General features: G+C 39.1%; 1 protein-coding gene across 3 annotated transcripts; it reads left to right on the forward strand.

The window, feature by feature from the left end:
* The first annotated feature begins 6,802 nt into the window (after positions 1-6,802).
* On the forward strand, positions 6,803-11,301 carry LOC117488833 (aquaporin-4-like). 3 transcript variants are annotated; one of them, XM_034137969.1, is made up of 5 exons: positions 6,803-7,228; positions 7,691-8,108; positions 8,187-8,351; positions 9,143-9,223; positions 10,186-11,301. In XM_034137969.1, the coding sequence occupies exons 1-5, from the start codon at positions 7,170-7,172 to the stop codon at positions 10,435-10,437; spliced, it is 975 nt and encodes a 324-aa protein (XP_033993860.1). In that variant the 5' UTR covers positions 6,803-7,169; the 3' UTR covers positions 10,438-11,301. The 3 variants fall into 3 exon arrangements, with proteins under 3 accessions (XP_033993860.1, XP_033993859.1, XP_033993856.1); XM_034137968.1 differs by having other exon boundaries at positions 6,803-7,079; XM_034137965.1 differs by lacking the exon at positions 6,803-7,228 and having other exon boundaries at positions 7,556-8,108.
* The last annotated feature ends 5,858 nt before the right edge of the window (positions 11,302-17,159 follow it).

Here is a 17,159-nt window from a genome sequence, read left to right on the forward strand (position 1 = left end):
GTAATGGTTTATTAACATTTCCTGCCCTGCATGTCGCGAACATGGGGACGACCAGAAAACAACAATGCAGGACAATAGTTATCTGTTCTGTGTGGGATTACAGGCAAACCCCCCTTGGCCATCAATGGTTATGTCTGTGTACAAACACTAGGCATGTTAATGCTTTGTAAATTAGGTTGAGCCTTTCCAAACCTATGATGGCCGCCCCAATCAAGGGGCACAATGGTCACACTGTTCTTCATCTACTGAGAATGAAGTGGCACTGAATGGCAGGATGATTTAGGACCAGCATTCTCCACTAGGGGGGGACTCCCTGGCTCTGTGGTAAGATGGGTGAAGGCAAAGTAGGCCACCCTCACTCATAGAATCTGCCATAACACACTGACAGGTCAAATATAGTCATAGTATTTATTTTAATTAGTGAGCTGAACACACTGTGAATGAATTTTCCCCATTTAGGTAAATGTTATGTTCTTTTATAGAAAATGACTAAAAGTCTTGAAAAAAAAGAATGAAAAGTTACTTGAATTCAAAAGATATATTGTTTGTTTTTTTAGCTCTATATTCGTTCCACAGCAATGATGCCTTTTGCTCAAGTTAGCCCAAGTAGAACATCTGAGTATCCTCTCTGGATGATTGAATAGGAGTAATGAGGCTTACATGGAATGTGCCCTCTCCCCACAGCAGAAAACATTGGGATCTTGTCAAGTTGTTTTTGTCCAACAGCACTATAATCTCAAGGTCTTTTGAATGCTTCTGAGAGACAGACAGGGAGAAACAGAGAGAGAAGGGGAGAGTGCAGGAAAGAGAAAGTGTACGTGTGTGTTTATGGAGCATAGGATCGTCTCAGACTGCCAGCTACTGGAACTAATTACATTTTGGTCGGCGGACTCACAGGGAAAACTTTTATTGATATGTGCAAACTGAGTATAAGCAGTTAATGTTTAGCATTTAGGCCCTGTGTCATCACGCCCTGCAGCGTTCACTCGAGGCTGCACACAGGGAGATTGGGAAGGACTATAACAAAGTATTTCCCTGCAGTAAAACTTAAAAGTCTTGGCCTAGAGGTGGGGCTGATTAAATACTACAGGAGCAGCAACCGAGTGCAGTGATGCTTGCAGTGTGAAGTGTATAAACTGACAATAAGAGTGAGCAGAGTCTTGCCAGCCAACTCTTTTTTTAAGACTACATTGATTATATGTTGCAGTGAGTCAATCCCACTAACACAAAAGTTCACAAAAGGCATCTCAGCTTTTCAGAAAATCCACTGGAATTACTTTTGGCCTGCAATATGACACTGTAAGATCCTGGTTGAACTAAGCAATAATCCCCTGACTTTCCTTGATGAGATCAACAAAGAAACTAAAAACATGAGCTCCATGGTGGAAGTTCAAATACATCTATACATTTATTGTTTGTTTGTTTATTTGTTTTATTGGCACGTTTATGGGGAAATCACTGGCTCAATTTACATTATATAAAACCTGGTTAAAGAGTGTATAGCGTTGGCTGAGGAAGAACCCATTTAATGTTGGAGCAGATACAAATAACTGTGTGGTACACACACTTTGACTATAAACATAACAAGGGCATGTTTTTGTTGCTGTTCGTTAGGTTCCTTTTCTGATCTTTATTTACATTTTTGATATTGTTAAAAGATTGTTAATTCATAGTATAAAATGTCCATGTTGTTGTTCTTTGGCAGAAACAACATTACGTTTTATACCTACCTTTTGCCATTAGCAGTAGTTTTGAAGTAGGTTTATAATCGAGAATGGAGTGAGATATTTTGTTTGTTGCCAGAGTTCTGTCTGTACAACTTTTGTGTTTGTTGACAGGAAGTGAAAATCAGTCCAAAATCAAAAGTTGAAAACAAACATTCAGATCAGATGCAATCACAGCACAAACAGAATGACAAATACTGTTACTCTAGTTTTATGATCAAAGTTGAAGGCCTATAATAGGGCTCTTTGGGCTATGAATCCATTGCCTTTAGAGTACATTGCATGTGCGTGTATCATAATCCCATTCACTCCAATGGCTCTGCATCTATTTGATTTTCTTTGCAGCTATATCTATTTGACATAATCAAGAGGAAGTGAGAGAAGATGCAGCCGTTAACTGTATAGAGAAGTTTAATCACTGGAAGTTTTATCTATGTGGCTTGTAAGAATACATCATCTTCACTATCCCTGGTAAACTATTCTGGTTGCATGTGTGCTGGATGCGTGCACATGCTAACTGTGCCATCCTCTTGCATGATTGCAGGATTACCAGATTTTACAGTTAACAGCTTGTTTTTCTCTCTGTGTCAAAGGTTAAACGAGCATGGGGGCAGATTCCCCCTTGGTTAATTTACTTCAATAAGAATCAAACCTTTAACATGTCCTGTCTTTCAAGAGGAGGTCCCTGATTTGTCAAGCCTATAGATTATATAACAATGTTGCGATTCTCTTCACTCTGGCATGTCGAAAACTTGGCACGGTGCTGAGCTAACAAAGGCGATAGCTTGTGTCTAACGAAGCATGGCGGTATTAACTCAGCAAGGAAAACATGTTTTCTACCAGAGACACTCTGCTTATGCTGCCTTTGGTAAATCACGGTGGCAGTCTGAAATATTTATTAAAAAAAATATGTGTTTTGAATTACACTGATTTGACCTTGTAACTTTAAGACTATATAAAAATACATATATAAATATATATATAAAATAATGTATTATATTTGGATAGGGTAATAACTTCATAATTAACTACGTCTGAAAGCAGAAGTCTGGGGCAAATAATTGCAAATCTCTTCAGTGTGCATGTCACAAAATGATTTTAAAAGATAAGCCAAATTCTGGAAAAAAAGTCAAAATCAAAAAAAGGAAGTGACATTTAAAGAAAAAGTAACATTTAAAAAAAGGAGATGCATTGTGGGAGATGTAGTTTATGGGCAACGTGCTTCTGTAAATCATCATGTAACCGTATAATAAACATATAATATTCTTTGCAAGCTCTTGTGGGGCCACAGAAAATGAAGTCACGGGCCGGATTTGGCCCCAGGGCCTTGAGTTTGACACCCCTGTGTTAGAATGTATGCACATGATTCAATTGTACGATAGCTTCTTTACATATTTGAGTGGTAAGAACAAACACTCTGGTTGATCAGAAGCAAATTGATGTTGTTCTCAACTCACTTATATTGCATTGGTTGTAACACAGAATTCGAATGCTACAGATCGCTCTTACCAAAATTAAGAATTGCGCTTTAACAAATAACTTAAAACAACGTAACCTTATCTGGAGGACAGCTCTCTGATCAAACAGATATCGCACTGTATCAACAAACACTAATTGACTCAAGTGTAATTTAAATGCATGCAAGTCTGTAGAATTAAGGGAAGCTTTTAATTAGTAAAGAAGTGACTCCTCTGATGTGTGTGACGCCTGGAGGAGCTATAGAAACAGGATAAAGGAAAAGAACTCTGCATGATACTGAGAAACTGTTTTATAATTACTAATGTGGTTCATTAATATGCATGTTTGTATAGTGTGCATATTTAAATTGCAATGTAAAATGAGCAAGCCTAGTGGCCATATTTACCATTGTAAATAAAACCAGATCTCATGCATAATTCTGATATTATGCATATGGTGCATGTTGTATCTAATTGTATGGTGAGTATAAGGTGCTACTGCTTGCTCTCTTATCCATGCTGTTGTTTGCTTTTATTAATTAAAAGTCAAAACTTAGTCGCACTGACATTGGAGGAGAACTTTTGACCTCGAATACCTCATTTCCATAAAGTAAAACTTCATATTTCCCCAACCTTAAGTTGCCCCGTAAAGCGGATGTTAGAATATAAGATTCTCTTAACATGAAAACGGTGCCGCCCTTTGCTCTTGCTTTTGCTGGATGTGCAAGAGGATACAAGTTGGCATTGGTTAAGACTGACAAGTGACGACGATATATCTTCCTCCCATGTCCTTTACATCCGTATAGAGACTAAAAAAACTCATCTTGAAATGTAAAAAATGACGACTCCTATCACAGGGAGGATCATGTCACTCTAATAGTGATGCACAGTTGTTTGCAGTATGCACTCATGATATCCTCACAGCCCCTCTACGTGTTGAAATTCTAGAGGTTTACGTCTACCACCCACATAGCCATCTCTAGGAGAGCAGGTGAAGTATTCAGAGCAAAGGTTAAGTACTGGCAGCACAACAAATCATTCATTTATGTACAGTATGTTCAATAAAGTTCAGATTCTACACATGTTAAACGTTTGCTATGTGTGTGTGTGTGTGTGTGTGTGTCTGTGTGTGTATGTGTGTTATCTTTTGCTCACATGTAGGGCAAACATTTGTATTTTATTCACGTCAATGGTTAAGACAGATAAGAAAAAAAGACTTAAAAATAAGGAATATAAAGAAGTTTATGTTCAATCTATTCAATTATTTCCAAAAAGAAAACCCCATTTAATGCATTTTGCTTAAAGGGGACCTATCATGCAAAATGCACTTTTGTACGTCTTTTATATATGAATATGTGTCCCCGGTGTTCCAGGGAACTCACCAAGTGTCAGAAAACACAACCCTCTCTATTTTCCTCCATACCCAAATCTCTAAAAAAGGGGCTGCAACGGATCTGATAAAAACTGATCCAGATTTGAACACTGTCCTGACGTCAGGACAGTGGCACTACGGCTATTGGGCCAACTCCACCAATCAGGAGGAGACAGCCACGGCCATTGCCGTTCAAAAGCGCTGGAGACGCTGTAGTACATATGCCAGGCCTGTAGATGGTGCTGTTCTCACATAATCTGCCCTTGCAAAAACAGAGCTAAAAAATGTCAAATTGAGCAAAATGAGGCATGGCTAAAATGCATGATCTGTTTGGTATTTTGAAAAAAAAAAAGTATAAATATGACTTATATAGGTATGTTCCTACACTATATTATTCAAATATAGCATGATAGGTCCACTTTAAGATAAGAAGTGCAAGTAGTTATCTTTCCAACACACCTTTTATTATATAAAAATGTAAAATCACCTTCACTTTCCTCTTGACCTTCTTGTTGTTTGTTGGTGAACATAGCTCGTGTTGGCCTTGTGTTGGCCCAAAGGCGCATGAAGGATTTTTAAGGCAAATATTAACTCGTGAAACAAATTACTGCATGAAAACTCCAGGGACTGTTCCTTCAGAGCAAGGTCACTTACAGATTTCATTGAATGCATCATTAGGTTTGGTCACACAAAGTAAATATGCATTGTGTTTCTTGTACATGTGCTGCATGGGTCACTGGCTTTACATTTAAAAGTATTCCCTTAGTACCTCAAGCATCTCTAAAGAGAGCAAAGCTGATCGATTTTGGCCATAGAATTTCTCTCTCTGACTGACAATTAAATTGACGATTGATGATAAATATTTCACTTAATTATTTTATAGTTTAAGATTCTCCAGTAAAAGCCAGAATGAGCATAGATGTTTTAGTTGCAAAGAGTGTTTACATGACAAATTGCATCCAGTTTATTTAAGATTGGGATCTGGCATGATTGCATTTACATTTTTTAGTGCATGCTAACTCTGATTATTAAAGCTAACAACGATGGCTCTGACAGGATGCACCATAACAAGTCACAAGTCAAATACTATGTTAGGAATGTCACAATATTGCCAGAGCTGGACTACCATAACAAGCAGATGATAATGTGATGTGGCATGACGTTTATCAGAATAACCAACCAAAATAATAAACACATCAGTATGTACCGTTCAGCCTGAAAAGTAGCTGCCAGTTGTCGTCTTTTAAACCTGAACTGACAAATAAAAGAGCAAGGTACTTTAGTCATGTAAAGTAGCTTGGGTTTCCTCTTGAGTCTTGACTTCATCTTGAGTGATGCATTGATAATTTTTGTTGTTATGGAGTAGTTAATAAATCTTAGCAATTAATGAAAAATCATCCTATGACGATTTCAAAGGACAACTTTTTCCTCACCATAAAGATAACTTGTTTATTTTTACATACTTATTAGGCCATGTTTCTTTTGGAAGCTAATCATTGAACAAATAATAAATACATCTATGTGTGTTTGCTAGTGTGAAGCCACTTGGTCCAGATAAAATAGAAATGTGGAATTTTATTTGCCTATTTCTCAACTCAACGGTTTATGGCTTCTTGGCTTGTTACACATTCTCCAAACCTGGATGGTAAACCAGGAGTTTGTTGACATGAATTCTAAGATCCAAGCCGTTACACAAAACACAAGACTGTGACTTTTTCCTTTTTCAAATATGAGGTGATGTTGACCAATAATTAAGTTATTTAAGTATTAAGAGTGAAACAAATGTTATTTAGTATCATCTCTTTCAGAAGTTTATGTTGCATACAATATCTTATTGCACGTAGAAGTCATTTCTTGAAGAATTAACATGCAGGTTACATTTTAATGATGCAGCAGGTTAAGCTGGAACAACTTTATTACAATGCCTCATAATTTGTAATGATGATATGTTGTGGTTATATGTGTTTGTACTGTAAATATATCTAAAAATAATAAATGTTAGTAGCATAACATCATACAGTTAATAATTGTACTTGAATAGTTGCTGAGATTTCCGCTGATACTAACACAAGGTATGTTGCATCTTCTATAATATCCTCTTGTATCTTCTAAAAGTGCACTAGGATAATCATTTTTGAATGGGGTAAGTAATATAATATAAGATAAGATAGTTAACAAGTCTATTAAATGACCACATAATAATTTAATGTGGAGTTGTGCAGTGGTTTTGTAAATAATATTGTGCATGCTCCAGTGTGTTATCTAAGCTCTGATATGACTCAGATGCTGAGGCTGACTGAGTTACTATGCGGTCTCACTTTGTGCAACTGTGAAACTGTTTGCACAGCAAGCAGATCTCACGGCTCCTCCCCCTGTGCAGGCTGTTTAATTCCCGTGAGGTGATGCCCTGCTAGTAACTTAATAAAGCTGCTGGATTCAATCCCGGGGCACAATGTGTGGATCATGTTCATCTGACAGACCTGCTCTCTTCTCCAATCCTGCTCTCACACAGCCTGCTGCTTTTCTGTAAGTACTACAGGGTCACACAACCATTTCAACTTTCAGATGTGATCAAGGGAAAGATGTCTCGGCTGCTTGAATAACTCACCAGGATTTATGACAGAGCACACAGCACACACATACAGGACAGAGAGAGTGGGAACAAATTGCATTGGGTAAGTTTTAGCCTTTTGACCTGGGAAAACAAATGACTGAATATATCAAACTTTTTTGCCTTGGAGGTATGCTGATATTTCATTGTGTGTTAAACAATTATCTGAATGTACATTAACCGAGCAGATGCACAAATGTATGCTTATGACGTTCTCCTTATCCTTGATAGTGAAAAATGTAAATGTACAGTATCATCCATCCTGGTTAAAGTTCAATGATTGACAGCAATTAAACAGTGTATGCTTTGACTGTAAGTGCGATAATTTGCCCCTGTACACAATGTTTAAAGAATGCTTTGTATGGCATTTTGTGATGGAAAGTCACTAGCTTATATCCCAAGTGGAGTTATAAATGTTGTGCCCAGAGGCAGCCATGCTGATAGGGTTCAGTACATTTCCAGCCAAATGCACACACCAGGAATACATAAGTAGGTTAATCATTTTGCTCATTATTCTTTTCGCCAGGAGGTTCCTGTCCTGGTGTAACTGTCAGAGCATAATGGTGGCATTTAAAGGGATCTGGACCAAGGACTTCTGGAGGGCTGTGTCTGGAGAATACCTGGCCACTCTCATCTTTGTCCTTCTCGGTCTGGGCTCCACCATTAACTGGGCTGCAGGGGAGGAGAAGCCTCCCCCGGCTGACCTAGTCCTTATCTCCCTGTGCTTTGGCCTGAGCATCGCCACTATGGTGCAATGTTTTGGTCATATAAGTGGCGGACACATTAACCCCGCGGTCACAGCAGCGATGGTTGTTACTAGAAAGCTGAGCCTGGCCAAGGCGTTATTCTATGTGCTGGCTCAGTGCCTCGGGGGTGTCACAGGAGCTGCGATCCTCTACCTAGTCACACCTGCTGCTGTCAGAGGGTCCTTCGGTGTGACCTCGGTAAGAACATGACCATTTCTATTTATGTGTGTATAACTTTACAGTTAAAGTTCATGAGGTAAATGTTCTGTTTCCAAGGTGAACCCCAACATCTCATTGGGACACGCTCTTCTTGTGGAGCTCCTAATCACATTCGAGCTGGTCTTCACTGTGTTCGCCACCTGTGACCCTAAACGCTCAGACCTCGGAGGCTCTGCTAGCCTTTCCATTGGCTTTGCTGTAGCTATCGGTCACTTATTTGCAGTAAGTACCTTCCAGTCAGTCAGATAAGAAATCTTGAATGAGGTAAGAAGGAAAGGTGAATATTTCTACTGTTGCAGTGATTGTTATATAAGTTCATATTTGGCCTCTTACCCTATTGTTATGTTCGAAAATTCTTATACCTCCAGCATCTAAATTACATAGAAACCCTGAAGTACTTACCCAAAATTCCTACAATTATATTAAAACCTACAATACACCAAACTTAGACATTTTATGCAACCACATCTACTATCAGCTGACACATCCTGTGCTCCAAATCCTGGAAAAATGATTCAAAGATTCATCTGAAAAACAAATTCATCACACCACTTTAAAGAATACAAGACTAGTTACAAGTGCAAGCCTCTTTAGCATGTGTTGAAAGCTGGAGCAAGATGCTTCTTGAGAAAGAGCAGGCGCATCAAAGCATCTCTTCTTCTTTGTGTGATATTGTACGCTTCTCGCTGATTCACACCCACGTGCACATCTTTATTGGAGGCTGCCATCGCATAGCAACCAATCTCTGGGGGCTCCCTGAACCCTGCAGAGCAAATGAATGCACAGGGAAATAGATGTTATCTCTTGCACTGCTCTACGGATTTCTGCCCGGGTCTGTTTAGCAAATACATATATACATACATACAGAATACTGTCCTGTGTTACATATATTTTGCAGTAATAGACATGTTCTGTAAGTCAAAGTAGCACAGCATCATACCCAAAGAAATATCTGATAATGTTATGATGTTTGATCAATTGCACTTAAACCAATGCTGTTATGTGTCTTCTAGATCCCTTTTACAGGAGCCAGCATGAACCCTGCTCGATCTTTCGCGCCTGCACTGGTCACTCTTAACTTTGAGAACCACTGGGTAAGAGATACTTGCTTAAAAGGATTATATTTCGTCTAGGAGTTTGCATGGCGAAATGTACCCAGATAGTGTCTGCGTAAGTTTGGCTTGTCATTTATTCAATGTTACTCAAGTATAATATATCAGTTCACTGCTAATTTTATGCCATGGTAACATGTCAAAATGCTCTTAAATTATTGAGAGTATAAAATGATGATGACCTGCAGAGAGTAAGCTCTACAGTAGGCTCGCAATGTTGAAACCTGGTAAGGTCGCATTTCCAGCACCATTGCCAGAACAGTAAAAACAGTTGTCACCTAAAAATATAATCAAAGAATGGTATTACACTTATATCATCGAATGCAAAGAGAAAATCTTGAAAAAATTGAACATATGGCCCTTTAATATTTGACTTCACCTAATGAAGAAAGTGCCAACAAATCTCACAAACTTACAGCATTTTCATCCTCCAGCTACATAATGAGATGTCACTGAAAGAGGTGTAAAATAGTTAGCGCTGAATTTTTGTATCCTGGCAATTATTTCCACTGAGCTATTTTCAGGCAACATGGTGTCAATGATGTGTGTGTGTGTGTGTGTGTGTGTGTGTGTGTGTGTGTGTGTGTGTGTGTGTGTGTGTGTGTGTGTGTGTGTGTGTGTGTGTGTGTGTGTGTGTGTGTGTGTGTGTGTGTGTGTGTGTGTGTGTGTGTGTGTAAGGAGATGTGCTGGGGTTTAACACTGGCAGTAACTGTCACTGTGGCTGGTATCATATTCAGAAGTGTCCTTTCTTGGAGGCAAATGTAGGAAGCTGCAGACACTGATCTACCTGCTTCTTATGCAGGTTGACCCTGTTTTTCCAAATCTGTAGCGTATCGAAAGCAGTTTTAATAGCGATACCAGTGTCGCTTTTTATAGATTTTAATAAATAATCTCCCATGGGTAGAAATGTAACAGCTGGCTAATTGAGGTGTTTGTTATTGCAGGTGTACTGGGTGGGACCCATACTGGGTGCCATACTTGCTGCTGGCCTGTATGAGTACCTGTACTGCCCTGACCCTGAGACGAAGAAGAGGCTGAAGCAGGTCTTCCAGAAGGACCCGTCAGGAATATACAGGGAGGTGGAGACAGAGGACATTGCCATCAAGCCGGGATCTATCCACACTATTGATCTGGAGAAATCTGAGAAAAAGGATCCTTTCCTGGACTCGACGGGAGAAGTGCTGTCTTCAGTATGACTATCACGTGCACTGGAAATGGAGACCAATCTGTAGAGCACAATGACAATCAAACTTTGGAGGATCCATCTTGAGCTTGTCCCCCTACAAAGCAGAAAATAATTTCTGTCCATGAGGCCTTACAGCAAGTCTAAATTACTCTCATTGTCATAAAACGAATATGATGTTATGGCTCAATCCCACAAACATCTACAAACTGTTCAATACTCCTCCTGAAGCCCTCCTTTAATGATTTTTTGTAGCGGTGTTGGCATGTGGCGCACATTGAACGCTGCAGAAAGACGGTCCGCAATACATTGTGGAAGAGAAATATGTGTGAGGTCAACCAATTATGTGGGGTCATCACGCTGAATTGGAGAAGTGAAGAAGAAAATGCAGGCTTGTTATTTTTGGATTAGTGTCACATTTGGTCCATGTACTTTATATTTAATAACAGGAGAGCATTTTCTTCTAATCATTAAGCACATTACAGGTCCCAAGCAACGTAAGCAGTTCTGACAAACTTTATTACCAGGGGTTTTATTACAGTGCTCTCTATTTTCAGTGCATTAGTCAGGGGAAAGAAGTAGTGCATGGACATAGAAACAATTTTTGATGTTTATTATGATTATTGCTACATGATGATTTTATTTTTTCAATATCGTAAAAAATGTGATTGTTAGCTGTTGTTATTTTATAGACCTAGATCATCTTCCTTTTAGCACATATCACATTTCACTTTATTTCAAACACAAGTTTTAACTTGTTATTGAGATGTTTGTCTGATGTCTTTATGATTTTGCGTTTAGCTAGGTTCTTGTTTTAAGCTCACACACTTGCTAGAATACGTAAAAGATCTTAAGTAGTATTAATAAAGTTCCTTTTGTTTATCTCCTCGTCATATCATTAATGATCACTTTTGGGGTTATGTAAACAGGATAGTTGTAGAAATACATCTTCCTTACAATCAAAAATAAATCTAGTGACCATCCCCAAAAGGCTTTTCACCTGAGCTACTTGTTGCTGATCGTAGGAGCTGGGCACTGGGGAGCGGAAATGTTCAGATCAATGATGGATTGGCTCATCTACCTTAGATGATGTCTCCCTATGGCCAGATAAATGTCCAGGATGTGTGATCCTTGTGAGTTAAGTCTCTGAGAATAGCTTCATGTAATCTCATTCCATCAGCAGATAGCACAGGAAATGATACCACTTTGTGATCCGAAATAGGAGCAATCTGTTTTGTCTGAGGTTTATTTCCTTTTCTGAAAGAACAGGTGCAATTCAATTTATTTGTCTGTAATGTAGAGGAAATGATCAGCTTCACTGACCCTACTGCATCAACTGGTGTTGTCTACATGCTGCAACTATATTGAGTTTTCTAGGCCACAACGCCAGTACATTTCAGATACTGAATCAACATTTTTTTTACTCCGACATGGACTCACTTCCCCTATTTCACCTTTCTCCCTATGTAAGTGCAGTCTTTTTGTGTGACAACAGCATCACCTACTGGCCACAGTGTGAACCACCTGCTCTGCAATAATGTTCCTATTTGTATTTCTCCAGGGGAGGGCACCCAAGAGCCTTGGATGTACAGGTCTCACTGCAACCATGGGAAGACATAAGTCAGTTGTATTCTTAAGTCTTAGCCACATTTCATTTGAAATTGTCAACGTTTTTTATTCAGAACTACACAGAAATGATACGTGTTGCACTATAACATTACCCCAGTACTTCAATTGAAGCCCAAACTCATAGTGAAATCGTTTTTAACTCAACCTTGGACATCTTAGAAATGTTGACCCTTTTTTGACTTGAAATGGATCCTGACTGTTTTTCACAGATTTAACTCTTGAATAATAGTGGTGTGAGATTGTTTCTGTTAACAAATTCTGTTCTTCACAGCCTACTGGGGTTAAAAATGGACATCACTGTGTTTCTACGCAGCACTGTCCTTTACCTGCAGGCAAGCTGCTTATATCGCTCAAGGCTCAAGGCCAACAACCTCTCAGCTCCCTTTAATCATCTTTATAGCCCAAATAAATGAGTACATAAATCTGATGCTTCATGCATTAACTATTTCCTCTTGGGACAGAGGATGGTGAATGGGCTCACTCTGTTTTGATTTATTAGCCTGTGCTCATCTGAAGATTAAAATAAGGGAAGGCAGGTGAGGAGAGCAGTCCCTGTTGGATTTGAAATTAGGTTTTGTTCTGAATGTCATATTAGTGACTGAGAACACAAATATTTGTATGCGTCTGTGTTCATACAGAGATAGACATTGGTGAAATTCCATGTAATGCATTTTCATATTCTTGCATAAACGAGCAAAGTGCCAATCATATCCCAAAATGTTATTAGAAAAATGTCCTCTCTGTGACAAACGTCCAAAGGCTTGCTGCAGACATGTCAATTAGTACAAGGCAAATCAAATGTGACAGCAAATGATAGACCATCACTTTTTTAAGCTGTCCGTTTGTTAACATTGTGGCTTATCAGTGAGAGGTTGAGCAGAAAACTGATAATCCATGGACAGCCTTCACAGTTGCTGCCTCCATAATTCATAAATCTACATTCACAGTCATTGCAAATACCAACAATGCCTATATGATGGGATTATTGTTATGACTTGGGCTTCATTTGCACATCTTACAGATGCCAGCAAAGTATATCTTGAAGTGCATCTCATGCTTATCTAACTAATAGCAGATTTCTTGTGACTTGAAAATTCAGATTTTCAATTCCCAGCATACAACAGAAGGGGGAAAAGATAAAACACACACCTTAAAGATCATTAGCAATTAATATTTGGGGATTCATGAAGAAAAACAGCGTTAAACACTTGTTTAATAATTCATACTATAAACAAGAAAGTCTCCCACTTCCTTAATAATTTAGACGTAAGCTAATGTTGATTTATTCAGGAAGGTCTCTGCCACCAGCACCGCCTGCAGTGCCCAAATTTGAATTAAAGTAGGACAGTAGCAGGCGAGTCTGTAATAACATTTGTATAATTTTATTATTGCTCTGGGCTCAGTTCATTTCCTCCTCCAGTAGCTGCGTGAAATTGTTTGATTCTGGAAACTGCCTTGAGTCTGCGGCTCTGGGGTTGGAGGGTGGTACAGGAACAGGAAGGCATGCGACACTCTCTCTCTCTCTCTCTGTCTGATGCTGTCAGACACGTAAACACACACACACACACACACACACACACACACACACACACACACACACACACACACACACACACACACACACACACACACACACACACACACACAACACACACACACACACACACACACACACACACACACACACACACACACACACACACACACCACACACACACACACACACACACACACACACACACACACACACACACACACACACACACACACACACACACACACACACACACACACACACACACACAGAAAGAGAGATAAATAACTTTGTTATTCTGGGTTTTGTAATACTATTACATTGCTCACTTAATAACTCAAGCTGTCTCGAGAATATGATTGATATTCTCACTCACCTTGTCACTTATGATAAATATTTCACTGCATTTATGCAAGATAGCTAGAAAGTGGAATAACTCATTCATTACATTATCAAATTATATAAATATGAGAGTTTGTGTCTTTTTCCAGTAGGGATATTGCCATTTCTTGTTAATATTAGTGAAAGAAAGTCACTTCGAAACAGCTCGTAAAGAAGCTGATATGATAAAATTCCAGCTTTTTGTAACTTTACTACTAAGACATATTTCATTTAGCTCAGGCCCACGAGGAAATATTAAACTTCCTCATCATTTGTAAGTTTGCTAAACTATCAAGTCTTATTTCAAGTTTGTGGTGTTCCTCTATTGTACCGTGATTTTGTTCCCCAATGATAGGACTATCATTTCCAAAATTGTAATTTGCCAAACTCTGATTACTCTAACACAAACAATCAAGTTTGGAAGGTATTAGCTCATGTAACACACACCTGAGACCCCGGTGGCTTTGACTCAGGAGGGGCGGGTGGATAAGCTCTGATTGGTTTCCTCGGGGCCTCCTTCCAACTTCCCACCCGCACACATTCCCTCACTCCTCCTCCCCCCTTCAATTCCTTTATGCAGAGAAGCCCAAACTGCAGTTTGATGAAACACATTTGTTTGACTTAACTCTTGCCTCGCCATCACAGCTAAATCTCGAAGGCCTGTCGGTGTAATGTGGCCCAACAGCAATTGGGTTAATGAGAGGATATATGTACAAGTGTGGGACTTGACCGGAGGAGCTGTTTTCCATTTGAGTTTGGTCTGCTCGTGTTATTAGGGAAACCTTTATTATTGTTGCCCTCTAGTGGGAACCATATAATAGGATTACATTTTATTAGAGCCTCCCAGCATTACCCAAGCAGCCCCCTCCTCTTGTCTCTCTTCACCTCATGGTAGTGTCACCGACTTCTCTGTCCACTGTGGGTGGGACCGGTGGATTCGGGGCTGAAAGGTAAATCAAAGAAAGGGGATGTAAGTAATCCCAAACAAAGGGCATCCCCATCTTTTTCTAAGTTACAGAAAGAAGTGACTTTTCATTACAAAATCTTGATTTCTTTTGTAAAAAAAAAAAGAAACTATTTCATGAGCACAATGGACTCTGACGGGTGTGCCATGCTTGCTCTGTAACTGGTAATAACCCCATTGTAAGAGTGAGTCAGAGACATGTGCATGCACAGCTCCACAGAGTCTGCATACAACAAGCATGAACAAAGACACAAGTGCACAGTATACCGTTTGCTAAAATGAACAAAGGAGCTCCTCTGTCATAAAATGATTACCATTATTAATGTTTAGCCTTTAAATGACAACCTTGATTGTATGGGCTCCATTGGAGTAATTCTCTAGAGCTCCATTTCATTGTGCCAAAGATAATGTTTGATGAACAGTTCTGGCCTAAAATTGTGCAACCCTGCAGGGCATATTGAGTCAGGCTCGGGAGCAGCTTCAGCACTCTTCCTTATACATCCCACTCCCTTACATAACAACAGGCCATTAGAGGGGTGTGGCGAGTATAGACGCAGTTGTTAACATGGACTGAGGTGGAACCAACATCTCTCTTAGCCCATGCTGACTACTCTGTGAGAAAAAAGGAAGGCTGATGTCTATCCGTATATGCAATGGTTATTCACACTTTAACACTATGTAAGGTCATAAAGAGCAAATCATTATCTATTCTTCTAGCTGTTAAAATACATAACTACATATCAGAACGTCTAGACAATTTTATTGTTAAATTGATAATGATGAAACAGGTGCTTATTTTACTGTTGAAATTGTGTCATATTCAAACTTTGAAACTAAAGTTTTGCTTATCTGCAGCCACCTTGGTAAATTGTACAGGTTCATTTTAAATGCTAAAATGCAGTGTAATTGTAGCACAAGTAAAGAAGAGTCAAAACTCAGTTGTGTCTGACTGTGTCTCGGTTGTGACACCAACATAATAAGAGTTCAATAGCAAAAACAGATAGGCTACACATCATTCTTATGTCTTGGATGAACCAACACCAGTTTGATTGATAATGCCTGGATTAAACAGTCAAACAAACATGGAGTAAGTTACAGAGATTTCTGTTTTTGCAAATAAATATATATTGATATATTTCATGTTTGCTAACATTAGCCACCATAAGCTACAGGTCATACCACACCAAGTTAGGCTGTAGCTGGAAATAGTGCAGTGAGTTGGGAAAGTGTTTTAATTTTTAGGAACTTTTTATTTATAAGAGCAATATTATGTGACATATTCTTGCTTCAAGTGTTTAAAATATGACAAAAAATATAGATCACCAAACTAACTAGCTTTTGTTGAGTCCGTTCCAAAATTCCCTTAAGCAGAATAGGTTTTCCAGAGCTTTTCTCTCATGTGTATGCATTAATATCCCTATGATGTCATTCAGGCAAGGCAGTTTCTGTTTGGGGCAAACTCACATCTGTAACCAATCTGGATAATTTGTCCACCAAAATATGGCGCAGCCAGCCAGAGCTCGCCTGCTGTTGCAGTTAGGTCTTGATCTAAGGAAAAAGTGTCGCTTCCACAGCAGCCTTAGAACAATTGCTTTGTTTTTTGGTATCAACCACCACATGTATTCAAAGATCTCCACTGGTTAGCTTCAACAACATCTGATGCATATTTTGAAGGATCCCATTATGAATGGGCTCCATTTGTGTGGAAAATGGATAACGCATGGGATTTTAAGGCCTGGGGCGTTCTCCGTTCACTACAGTTTGTCAGACTAATGGCATAAAAATGTGTGTGTGTGCGTGTGTGTGGGATGATAGTTGAGGCTTGGTGTATCATGCGCCAGCCAGTACCTCAGGGGCACATAACTTCATTGTAACACTTTAATCCTGTGTTTGTTTTCCTGTGGGACATGCAGGTCAAAAAGTGGAAAGTTTAATGGTCCTTGGATAGAATGAGCAAGGGATAGCTGGCCTTCGATCAAAAGCGATTCTGTTTATCATCCACAAAGATGCTGTGAGAGGGAAAATCTTTTGATGAAAAGAACTGGAAAATGTTTTTGTTTGTATACTTGCATCCATCAGTTTCTGGTTCCTTGACGTGGTTTTGTCGTTCCAATGCTGCCTAAACTTGAGAACAAACTTGGATTCAGTTTTCTGTCTGGCTGAACATTAAAGCACACAGAATGTTTGTAAATATTTATGTCAAATTAATGTACTTTCTTTGTGTTTT

The sequence above is a fragment of the Trematomus bernacchii genome, unplaced genomic scaffold (genome assembly GCF_902827165.1).
Source record: "Trematomus bernacchii unplaced genomic scaffold, fTreBer1.1, whole genome shotgun sequence".
Taxonomy (NCBI): domain Eukaryota; kingdom Metazoa; phylum Chordata; class Actinopteri; order Perciformes; family Nototheniidae; genus Trematomus; species Trematomus bernacchii.

Bases quoted from the DNA above. Each gene is read 5' to 3' on its own strand.
- LOC117488833 (XM_034137965.1), top strand. From the start codon at position 7,578: ATGTTGTGCCCAGAGGCAGCCATGCTGATAGGGTTCAGTACATTTCCA. The intron at 8,109-8,186 runs GTAAGAACATGA...TCTGTTTCCAAG, and splicing joins GGTCCTTCGGTGTGACCTCG to GTGAACCCCAACATCTCATT. The intron at 8,352-9,142 runs GTAAGTACCTTC...TGTGTCTTCTAG, and splicing joins CTATCGGTCACTTATTTGCA to ATCCCTTTTACAGGAGCCAG.